The sequence below is a fragment of the Schistocerca gregaria genome, chromosome 2 (assembly GCF_023897955.1).
Source record: "Schistocerca gregaria isolate iqSchGreg1 chromosome 2, iqSchGreg1.2, whole genome shotgun sequence".
In the NCBI taxonomy this organism is placed as follows: Eukaryota; Metazoa; Arthropoda; class Insecta; order Orthoptera; family Acrididae; genus Schistocerca; species Schistocerca gregaria.
The window spans coordinates 609,859,325-609,871,480 of record NC_064921.1 but is presented as its reverse complement, the minus strand read 5'-3'; the positions used below and the strand labels follow the sequence as shown (position 1 = coordinate 609,871,480).

The 12,156-nt window shown below is 42.4% G+C and overlaps 1 protein-coding gene across 3 annotated transcripts in view; it reads right to left on the bottom strand.

Moving 5' to 3' along the window:
• Window positions 1-236: 236 nt before the first annotated feature.
• LOC126334582 (serpin B12) overlaps window positions 237-12,156 on the bottom strand; it is a 96,349-nt gene continuing 84,429 nt past the window's right edge. For all 3 annotated transcript variants that reach the window (XM_049996969.1, XM_049996968.1, XM_049996970.1), the window contains exons 6-8: window positions 10,326-10,511; window positions 8,962-9,094; window positions 237-397 (exon numbers count right to left, since the gene is read on the bottom strand). In XM_049996969.1, the coding sequence (XP_049852926.1) occupies window positions 261-397; window positions 8,962-9,094; window positions 10,326-10,511 (456 nt within the window). In that variant the 3' untranslated portion in view covers window positions 237-260. The remainder of the gene's footprint in view (window positions 398-8,961; window positions 9,095-10,325; window positions 10,512-12,156) is intronic.

Genomic DNA, 12,156 nt, shown 5'->3' with positions numbered 1-12,156 from the left:
CAGCTCTCAATGACACTGATGTTTCATAATATAACTAATAAGTTTTCATGACGAACTGTCAAAGAACTACAGTTAACTGCCAAAATTTGTAACTTTCAATTTTTACCACTGCTTTCAAGGAAATAGTTGCTCATTAAACATGCCTGACTGATGCAGGCCAAGTCTTACTGATTAAATCTTAAAGTAGTTTTATGAGTTATTTTATGAAAAAAATAACCAAATAAATAATATCACTCTTGGTGGTTGTAAATGTCAAGAAATCAGTTTATTTTTTTACTGAGAGGGTTGGTTATTTTACCCAAAATCAGTGTTACATGAGTCTCCTTATCAAGTACAAAATATAAAAATGGATGTGTTGCATAAAATCTCTCGATTGGTCCATAAGCAGTTAGCTCACCTGTGAAAACAAGCAAATCATTTTTATATTTTCATGCTTAAACTGTATTGCAAAATAAACATTCCTATAGTATGAAATTTTTGTAAAGAGAGAAATGTTCATTTTATTTAAAAAGAAAAGCATCCAGGAAACAGTTATATGTTACTGTATTTACTTTAATGAAGTTTCTAAATTGAGAAAGAAGTGTTCCTTTCTTTTTGATATTTTGAAACATGCAGAAATCAAGGTTTATTGTAAATTTTATTGTCAGATTATTATTAACAGAGGTATTGTAATGTACATCTTCCAAAAGCTCATAATACATGAAATTCTTACTGCACAAGAGTAACTACAATGAAAACCCTCTTAATTGTCCAGATGGGCAATACAGTAATATTATTTTTTCAAATGTGTTTAAATTATGTATGGTTTACATAATCTGTGGCTGCTGTGAATTGTTAAGTGACTGTGTAAGTGTGACAGGCAGCCACAAAAACTGGTTGATGACAGCGCAGGTCAAAGTATGGTACAAATGACCACAATAAACAAATAAGGATGGAAAAAAAGTGAAGAAGTTTGTTAGCAAGTAAATGATTTTTAACGGACACCTGGTTAATGATTATATTTTGAAGCTGAAAAGTTACAGAAAAATCCTAAGATAAAATTTGCAGAGGTTCATATGATTTGAGCATTAGGACATTGATTTAGCATTTATTGTGTTTTGAACAAGATTTATTGATATTCCAATCATAAAAAGAAAAAAAGATTCATGGAATATTTCTTGTAGCAAGTCATCTTTTCCATTGTGTGTCTAATTAGCAATTACTGTATCAACATCACCACTACTGTTGTTCACAAGCATGGAGTAGAAACAATTAGAGAAAATTACTTCCTCATGGTGAAAGATATACCAATTTATTGGTAGAAATATTTAATAACTATGAGATATCAGTAATGAAATGTGGACAGAACTGCAAAAGTCAGTCAGAAAAAATATAACTTGTCAAACTGGGCTGAATGATCCAGCTAATCACTGAATTGCCAACAGTGAAGATGGGTGTTGATCTTTCAACTTTACTATTGTATCTGTTGATGTTATTTGCAACTAAGTACATGTCTAGTAAAGGTCAACCATAAAAAGTAATATTTATTTATGAATCAAATACTGATATTATTACATTCTCTTCCAAGTTCAGATAAATAATTTGGACCTACATGGTTTTGAGTTGAGCTGTTGTCCATAGAGTTGTTAGTATGTTTTTGAGGTGAAATATTATTAAGAATCCCTAATGTTTTTGTTTCTCCATTAGCTAGTTTTCACAAAGAACAATGACCTTTTCCAGTCTTCAGGTTACCTAGAAGTAACAATTATTTTCAGCTGAGTGTTAGTATAACAATACAGACAGAGTATGCTCTTGTGGCGTCGATAGGTCACATCGACTACATAAAGCATGATCTTTGATCTCTAACTGCTCTGGCGAGCCATCATGTTAATGGTCCAGTCAGCCTTTGTACCTTGTACAGTGTACACGTGCAGCTTTCTTTGTGCAGAAATATATGTATGTATAGACATTTATGGGAACAGTTTGTTGCATGTACAGTTATCCGTATTCCCATTTCCCATATTGGTGACCCCGAAGTTTCTACGTCTTCCGTGCTGGCTGTGTGGAATCAATAGGTTTTACATTTGACGCCATGGCTGCCTCACCCAAGATTTTATATGAGGATTTGGAGGCTCAGCTACTACTACCAGGCCACTCTAATCTCCTGCCAATGGTTGTTGCATCACTAACGGACAGTGATTCGCAATCTCCAACAAAGTTAACCTCAAACTTTGCAGCTCTACAATGGCCAAGTGTTATGCAGTTACCTCAAACAATGGACTCAGATTTCATGTCACTGGACTGTGCATGCCAACGTGTGAAAGATGAAGTGGACGATTTCCAGAATTGTGTAACGATCAATCACTTGTGTAGTGTTCAAAGGGACACAAATTCGCACACGTGCTTTGATCCTCTATGCGCCGCAACATTGGTTACAGTAGTGCCGTGTGCAATGCCATTTGTGCAAAACGTCCACGCAGTCAACTGCTATCAAGCTGTGCCAGTTTCGCCTTCCTCACAATTTAATAACAGACATTTTTATCAAGTTCGCCAGGCTCAACCACCAGATCTGTGGCCCAGTTTCTCAACCACATGGGTTCAAGCACACCCGACAGTGCTTCGCCATCCAGGAATGTTGTACCATGACAATGTGACTGCCAGCAGATTTCACCAGTGATTTATAGTTCTACCGCACCAGGTGTGTTTCCGATGTGTACAGGAAACTCTTACTGTTGCTACACCAAGTACCAAACCATCCCCCCGCCAGCCTCCCCTCACTCACGGGGGGCCCCAATTCTGACCATAAAGCCACTCGCTCCTTCTGCAGTGCCATCTGCACCTGCCCTGCTGGCCTTTCGCATCATTACCGAGGTGGACAAATTGAGTACTGTGCCTTTAACGAGTTTACAGGCCTACCTCACACACCACTCATCCATTTGTTCCCATGGTACTGACCGTGCCTGCCACATCATGCTTCCGTGACTCATCAGGGACATTTCAACCGGCCATTGCTCGGGACATGTTTGCCAGTAACATGCCCACACCAGTAATGCTGGGTTACAGGACAGCCTATCCTATCATGGGACAGCAGGCCTTCCAAGATACGCTGAAGCTAACCCCAAGCTAACCCCCCCCCCCCCCCCCCTCCGCCCGTGCTTGTGGAGCACCTTAGCAAGTTACATCAGGTGACTGACAACAACTCTAAATTTCTATGTCTCGTCACGCACCTCCATGACCACTCAGATTTAACTTGAGACGTCCTCCTTTCGCCGCCGCTGCCACTAAAATATGAGTTTGCCAAGAAGATAATATTGAACCGACTCACCTGCTCGCCACATGAATTAATAATAAAGATCCTGTGCAAGGAACACCTGGGGGACTCCACTTCGTCACAACTCTGGTGCCGCCTTCGGCTACTTGTGAGTGAACACATGATGCCAGATGTTACCCTGTGGGCGGTATGATCTTCCAAGTTACCTACTGACCTACAGATACACCTGCTATCACACTCCTTCAAGTCTATCGGCTCTCGCCTTCCCATCGCAGATCAGCTGTGTGCACTACTGCAACAAAAACAACCAGCACACCTCTCACCACTGGTTGGCACTACGCCTCCTGTTTACCGGCCATCTGCAGGCAGAGGCAGGGCTCGTTCCACCTCCATGCCATCTACATCATGGGCTGTACTCGTTGGCTCTCTCTTCTTTCTGAGCACTCAAGAATCGCACATGCATCATACGTCCTAATTTAGATTCTGGAAGAGATCAACGAGGACAAACCTCCTCTGCTGTCACAATCACTGCCACTGCCACATCTGGCTCATCCTTACTGTTGGTACCACAAGATTTTTGGGGATGAGGTCAAGAAGTGCAGATTACCTTGCCAGCATCCAAACGCCGACCGCATGATCTAAAAGACGCCGAGTCCTGCGTTGAACTTCACAGGCGTCCTCAAACACTGCACTCCGTCCACTCGTCCTCTCAGCCGAGAAGTCATTTATACGTGACCGACATTTTGTCACGACTTGTTTTCCTAGTCGAACCAGCCACTGAAATGTCCATCATACCTACATTGTTGCCTGCTCCCATTTTTTCACTGACGAAGTTGCTTCTACGCGCTGTCAATGCATGAATATTACAAACTGTCTGCTCTGCTAAAGTTATGGTGCATCTATCTCCTTCCCTACATTTCCCGTGGACTTTATACATCCCTGACCTTGACTAACCAATTCTTGGTATGGATATCTTGTCCCATTACAAACTCTCCGCGAACATAGTCCAAGGTTCAGAGCTACACCACTCTTCTGACACTCAGATACCGTACTCAGGCACTTGTGCACGTCATTCCGTTTCTGCTGCGACACATGATTTGGTTCACAAGTGCTCCACCCTTGCGGACAACATTGTGACTTGCATCACTAATCTACTGTCAGAGTACGATACAGCGGTGCAACTTCGTTGGCAAAACGACGAGTTGAAACAACGCATTGCTCACACTTTTGACGAGCTCACCGCAGCTCGTACCTCACTGCTGCAACTGCAATCCAAGTTCCTTCACCTGATCAACCTTCATTAGCAAGCACCAGCACCGACACTTACCAGGTTAGTTCAAAAACATTGCATGTGACGATTCATGCTCAGTGATCTCAGCACCTACCACACAAGCGCTATGTGCAGTGCCATGTGTTTCAAACAGTGCTTCTAATGACAGTCGCACAAGTGATGCCAACACAGTCCACCATGCAGGCAGCCGCCCCGCGTGTTGGTAAACATTCCCCGTCTCTCATGTGCCAACCACGTGATTTGGTGGCCATCGCCATTCCCTGCGTGACGCCACTGCTTCTCTCGCTCCCGCCAGTTACTCAAGGAGTTACTCAAGGCAAAGCTAACAACAGATAGTCGCTGTGCATTCTGATCCGCACCTTGCTGTGTGTGCAGCCAACCTCTCTAAACAAGCGCATGCCATGCTCATGTAATAGGCATGTGACTTTCGTGCTGCCTTTTCCCACTCGCGCTAACGGATATGCCTCATCGCGCCCCACTCATCCCAAAACTTCACATCAGGATGTTACTCAGCCTCGTGTACAGTTCTCAGTCTCTTCTGTCACTGACATAATGACACATAAGATAATTACTACTGCCAGCACTCCTATTAGGCACAAGGTTAGACGCCTCAACCCCATTAAGTTGCGTGCGGCCCGGAAGCAAATTAATGAACTTCTGGAGGCAGGTATTCTACAGCCATCAGCCAGCAATTGGTCTTCACCGATTCATCTCGTCACCAAACACGATGGTTCTTTTCAAATTTGTGGTGATTACAGACACTTAAACGCTCGTACCATCATGGACAATTACCCAGTGCTAAACATAAACAATTTCACGCATATGTTATTGGGCGCCGCAATTTTCAGTGTGATTGACTGTATATGTGCCTATCACCAGATTCCAGTAGTGCCAAAAGACATTCCAAAGACTGCTGTCATCACGCTGCTCGGTTTGTTCCAATACAACTTCACGCCATTTGGTTTAAAGCATGTGGCAACGTTTCATTGACTCAATCTTATGATGGTTCGAGTTCTGCTCTGCAAACCTGGATGACATCTCATTTTCAGCAAGTCAACGGAGGACCAAGAAGACCATTTATCCCATGTCCTCCAGATCTTGAACTACAACAGTGTCGAGGTCAACAAAGATAAATTCCAATTGCGCCAGCATCCTGTGATATTTTTGGGTTACACGGTCTCAGCAGACAGAATACAGCCTCCCAAATCCTGCATGTGCAGGCTATCACATCATTGCTACCCCCAGCTATGTACACAGAACTCCGATATTTCTTGGGTACTATAAATTACTACCGCTGACATCTACCTTCTGCCTCTGCCGTGCAGGACCCGCTGATGGACTTGCTGCCCGGCAAACATTCTTCGGGCCTTAAGTCAGTCCATTGGAGGCCTTCAGGGCTCTAAAGACAGCGTTAACTCTTGCTGTTGTGCTCATCCACCCCAATCTGTCTGCCAAGTTGTTCTTCACTACGGACGCTAGCGACATCACAGTTGGGGCAGTATTACAGCAACGCAAAGGTGACATGGTTTCACTCCTTCATTTCTTCTCTAAAAAACTGTCTACACCACAGAAGAAATATTCTGCTTTTGATAGAGAACTTCTGGTGGTCTATGAAGCCATCAAACACTTTCGTCTCTGACATCGAGGGCCTTTCTTTCTTCATCTTTCAACATGGTCTCTCAGTTTACTAATGATGTACACTACATTACAGGCATGGAAAATATCCCCCCGATTCTTTTTGCGGATCAATACTGTCTCACGCATCGTCGATTTATCTGACCTTGCCTCTCTCCAGGCCTCTGACGAGGAATCTCAAGCTCTCTTCATGGATCCTCAGACATCGCTTGTGTTTACCAAAGCCAAGTTCCCCAGTGTTTTGGACGAAGTGTGGTGCGACTCTTCTACTGGCACTTTGCGACCATTACTCCCTCCCACATTGCACCGACAAGTCTTCGATGCCTTGCATAACCTCACCCAACCTGTCGTCCACACCACCACATGCTTCGTCACCGAGCATTTTGCTTGGAAAAATGTTAAGCAGGGCTGTCAAACCTGGGCACGCAGCTGCATTTCCTGCCAACACAACGAAATCGGACACCACACCTCTCCCCCCCTTGGCAAGTTTGACATTCCTCAAGAACGTTTTTGTCATGTACATATCGACCTTATTAGCCCTCTGCCACTGTCATAGGGCCACAGATATATCCTCTCCACAATCAACCACATGTCTCATTGGGTGGAAGCTGTTACTTTACCCAAGGTCACAGCAGAAACCATGGTCAAGGGATTCGACTCATCATGGATCGCTAGGTTCGGTTGCCCGTCCATCATCACCACTGACCAGGGTTGATAGATCAAGTCTGCACTTTTCAAGATTCTATGTAACCTTTGCAGTACCAAAAAAATTCATACAACAGCCTACCACCCACAAAGCAATGGTTTAGTGAAATGATGGCACTGCACCCTTAAAACAGCACTCAGGTGCCATGAATGCCTCAGGTCTGAGGTGCTTCCTTGGGTGTTACTCGATCTCTGTTCGACCTTTAAACCTGACTTACATGGAACCATCTCCAAATTCATTTTTGGTGAGAACCCAGTTCTACATGGGGAACTTATCCTGCCTCAAGCACTCGTGGATTTCCCCACCTCCCCAGATTTTATTAGTAGAATGCACACCTACTTTAAACATGCACGGCTACACCTGCCTGTCAGCTATTCACCGCCGGACACTTAATGTGCCAACCGCATCCAACATATGCTCCCACATTATGCTCAGGAACGATTCCATTAGACAACCCCTGCAACCCCCATACCTCAGCCCCTTTGAAGTACTCCAGAGGGGCAAGATGACATTCGATATTATGGTTAAACATCACCCACAGACTGTTTCACTACACAGGCTCAAGCCTGCTTTCATGGACTCCGACACCTCTCTGCCATCCCAGTCGGACCATCTGGACGAATTTTCCATTGCCGAGCCTGATAATGAATTAGCTAATTCCCTGGTAGGGTCTTCTCCTTCCAACGATTCATTACCGCAGTTCGCGGGTTTCCCAAGCAAGTTGTCATCAACCCTATGCGCAGTGTTTGATTATGTTTCATCTACTGGAGATATTTCCTCCCCAACTTTCAAACTTTCAATTTGCACTGCAATGTACCACCTAACTGTGTCGACAATGTGTCGATTGTCGCTTTCAACGACCACGTTCTCGTGCTCCTTACAGACACTGCAGACTTGACACTCAACGAGGAACTAGATGTAAAGATAGTGCACAGCCTGTCCCTCCCCCAAGAGTGTGATCCATCAAGATTTTGTGCATTCATCTCCTCGGATGGCTCAATCTGCATTAGGGGCAGGCATGCTCGCATGCCACACCCCTCCCCACATCTCTACTGGGCCGGCCGACGCATTGCCTGCCCCCGCTGGCTGTCTGTTTACAATGTGGATCTGCAGCCCATCACCGCGCCTTCACATGCTGCCCTGACTGAGCTGGAGCTTTCAGTCATTTGCCTGCCGCCTCGCACTACTCACTTCAACACCAATGCCCACACGACCTCCCCTCAGGCTTCACAGGCCGTACTCTGTACTGGGGGGGGGGGGGGGGGGGCTGTGTTGTGTTGATAGGTCACATCGATCACGTAAAGCATGATCTTTGAACTGTAACTGCTCTGACGAACCGCCATGTTATTAGTCCAGTCAGCTTTTGTACCTTGTATAGTGTACACGTGTACTTCTCTTTGTGCTGAAATATATGTATGTATAGACATTTATGGGAACAGTTTGTTGCATATACAATTATCCGTATTCCCATTTCCCATACTCTAAAAAAAAGGAAAAGGACCTTAGGGTCAAACTAAATATAATTCTACATGAGAGGTTGTCCTCAGCTGTGGGCATATTTATGTACTCTTTGACACATTCTTGTTTTACAAAAGGAGGTCTACTGGAATGAGGTGGAAGTCTAGAAGAACTAGAGGATGGAGAATGGTTAAAGTAATAATGGTTTTGTGATGTATCACGCTCACAGGAACACAAAACTGCACTGCAAAAGTTACAAGAGGTAATGCTAAGAGAAGAAATAATGGCAGATGTGATACCAGCATCAAAAGCAAAGTTGACAGTTTACAAAATAAATAAATAAATAAAAGTGTTTCTCAAAAATCAACTACACAAAGAAAAGATAACTATAAACAGTTGAGATGCTTAAGAGAAGAAGAAGACTTTCAAAGTTCAAGCAAAAGAGATGTCAAGGAACGGTAAGCCTAAAAGTTGGTCATGCAAATAAGGAAGCCTGTTGAAATTCATATTATGACTCATAGAAAACCAATTACATATGAACTCGCTGGAAGAGTCAGAGTACACATGTAAAGTAAACTGTAAACACAAGAACTGCTCAGAATAGTGTGACATAATACTTACCATTTTGTGAATCCATATAATTTCTGATGTTAACTTTGATGGTTTGTTCGATGTTTCGTACATAGAGCTCTGGATCGTCACTCATACCAGTCAGATTTGCTCTTTTGGGATCAAAAATGTCCCAGATGCCTAACTGAAATAATTAATTGAAAACAAATTTTATATACTGTGTTGTATAATGCACAATAAACACATTTATAACCCAACCAAATGAAAAGGCAATTGGTGCATTTTGCTACTGTCAGAAGAACAGCCACCACATATATATAATTAGGCAATGACGGCCAATGATAGCTTCAGCGCAGATGCACACCAAGCCCGAACTCTACAGAAATTGGCAAAATGCCATGAGTAATGAGGGTAATGGACAAGAGGCACTACGTTAGTAGTGTGTGGATAGATTGAGAATTTGAGTCTGACAGGGGGCATGCTAGCTTAGTGCATGCAGGTGGGATGACCACTGTGTTCTCAGCACATCTGCCTAGTAAGCATGAGACCTGGGTTCAAATCCCAGTCTGGCACAAATTTTCAACTGCCTAACTGATTTAAATCAATACCCACTCACAGCCAATGTCTGTAACTCCTTTGTGGCGTACTTCTTAGTGATCGCAGGATCAAGATTGTGTCTGTTCTTTCAGACATGTCAAAAATAACAGACACCCTGAAAACTATTCCTAGCTTATGGGACTATTATTTCCTTTCTCATGGAGAGGTTGGGGGCAGGTCACTTATACCCCAGAATTAGACAACCCATCTGTTATGAGAACAAAGGGGAAATACAGATGACAGTGTCATCTTTAAAAACTACATATGTCCATACACTACTGTAAATAACATGTGCAATGTCATATACAACAGTGACAGGAGAAATTTTAAGCATGACAATTTGTAGGGAATGTTACATTTAATCTTTTAGAACAAGGTTGCACATCTAGAACGTACACTGCCACAGTGTATCATACTCGGATATCCAATCAAATCAGATCAATATAATGTAGAGGGCACAAAAAGTATAATTTTGTAACTAAACAGTGTAAAGTCACATACTATTCATCTAACAACTGAGATCACCTATAATCTGTGTTTTGAGCATTTTTCTAATCAGGAATCAGGATAAGGAACAAACAGTCCCTCAAAATTGAGATAGCTTACCTACCAGGAGGGGATGAATGATTGTGTACACAAATACAAGAATTTTTTATGGAGGCATTCACACATTTTAACAAGGGATACTGTCTTGAATGAAATAGACGCTATGCACAATAAACCCTATTTCAATAAAACAAAGATCATTTAAAGTGATTCATAATGGGGAACTTAATTATTGTCAGCTATTTGATCTTAATGTTGATACATTAATATACCTTTTTTAGGGATGTCGACAGAGAAATATCACCATCTGCCATAAATGTTGGTATGACAGCATTCACTCTTGTGAGAACCAAAGCTTCATACACCAGCCGCAATGGATATAAACTTAGAGAGTATATGAGACTTTTTAATCCACATTTGTCCACTGGCAAAATTAAGAGAAGCTTATACTTATCATTCTGAAATACAGAGTACAAGACATATTTTCATTAAAATAAAGTGTAATTTTTGTAAGATCATTCAGTCCTAAAAGTAAAATTCAGAAGTAACATTACACAATATTACACAAAAGATGGAAACACCTGCACACTACTGAACAATACAAGAACAGGCTCCTCAAAACCATAAAATAATTGCGGAAACTTTTGAACTTTGTGTGTCATTACAAAAACTGATATGTTTAGCTTCTTGTTGGATCTGTTACAACTGCTACTGTATTTGTTATAAAAGGAGTTACACAATATAGAAACTTCACTGCAGTCAATGCACAGCTCTCTTTTTGCGCACAATACAGACCAACTGTTTTCTTTTATGTACAACAAATGATATACTGTGATATGTGATAAGTTTGATCAGTTATCTGCTGATCAAAATGCACTCAACTTCAAACAGTGCTTCACATTCCATGCCTCCCATTAGTTTCCTGTCTCACAAACCTTCCTGAGTTTTTCTCTCATTCTGGTGCTATAAACTCATTTCACATTATTTTCTTGGTGCTATAAACTCATTTCACATTATTTTCTTAACTGTCACGCTCTGTCTTACCCTCTTGCTTGCTTGCCTCTACAGAACCCACTCAGTCTTTTTATTCTTATCTTCCTCCATTGCCACCTTTTCATCACCTTAACTCTATCTCCAACTATGCAATGTTTGGAAAGTATTCTCTTAAGTTTTCCCAATGAATCAATTGTCTGTTTTGATCTCAGTTTTCCAACAGGGTGCAGTCATTTATGTAACATGACATTTCAACAGCATAACTTGCCATCATCTTAAGGTGGCACCTGCAGAATAGGTGCCATTGTTTTATCGCACCTCCTTTACACTCTTATCACTCTCCTCATATACCCTCACTACCTGGTCACACGCCTCATCAGCTGGATTGGTGTGTGTTGGTGTGGATGGGAGTGGGGGAGTGGGAGGAGGGGGGGGGGGGGGTAGCCACAGTCACCAAATTCTGCGTGCAAACTCTGGCCCCTCAGTGCTTCTACTGCCCATGTCAATCACAAAAGTCTCTCTTGGGTGACGCTGTGACGTTATTTGGCTGAGGATTGGGTCCCACACCTTCCAGAGCCAAGCCACTGGCTTTATTGTCCAGGCTGTTGGCCTGTCATATTTCAATGGCCTCTTTAGAACAAAATAATGAATTCTATTGTAGCACTTCCATTTGTTCATATTTCATTGAGTCCACTGTAGCCATGCAATGTTCCAAAACCACAGTTATTGTTGGCTGCTTGAGTTTGGTATGTCTCCTGTACCCCTGGCAACTTTCCTTGACAGTCCACATAGTCTGCCCAATGTAGGCTTTACCACATTGAAGTTGAGAAGGAAGAAAGAGAATGTTAAAAAACAAATGACAAAAGATGGAATGTAACTGAGAAAGATGTACAATAGGAGAATTGATAATTATAACATGAAATAGTTGATTTGAGGCAAAACAAATTGAAGTTAGAAATGAAGCAGTTGCTGTCTAGTATCATTGACATCCATTGGGTGTAGAATCTTAGAATATATTCTGAGTACAAACATAATGGGGTAGGTCGAACAGAACAACCTCCTCCTTGCCAAAATACAGATCACGTGAAACCCACCTCGCACCACTTTTCT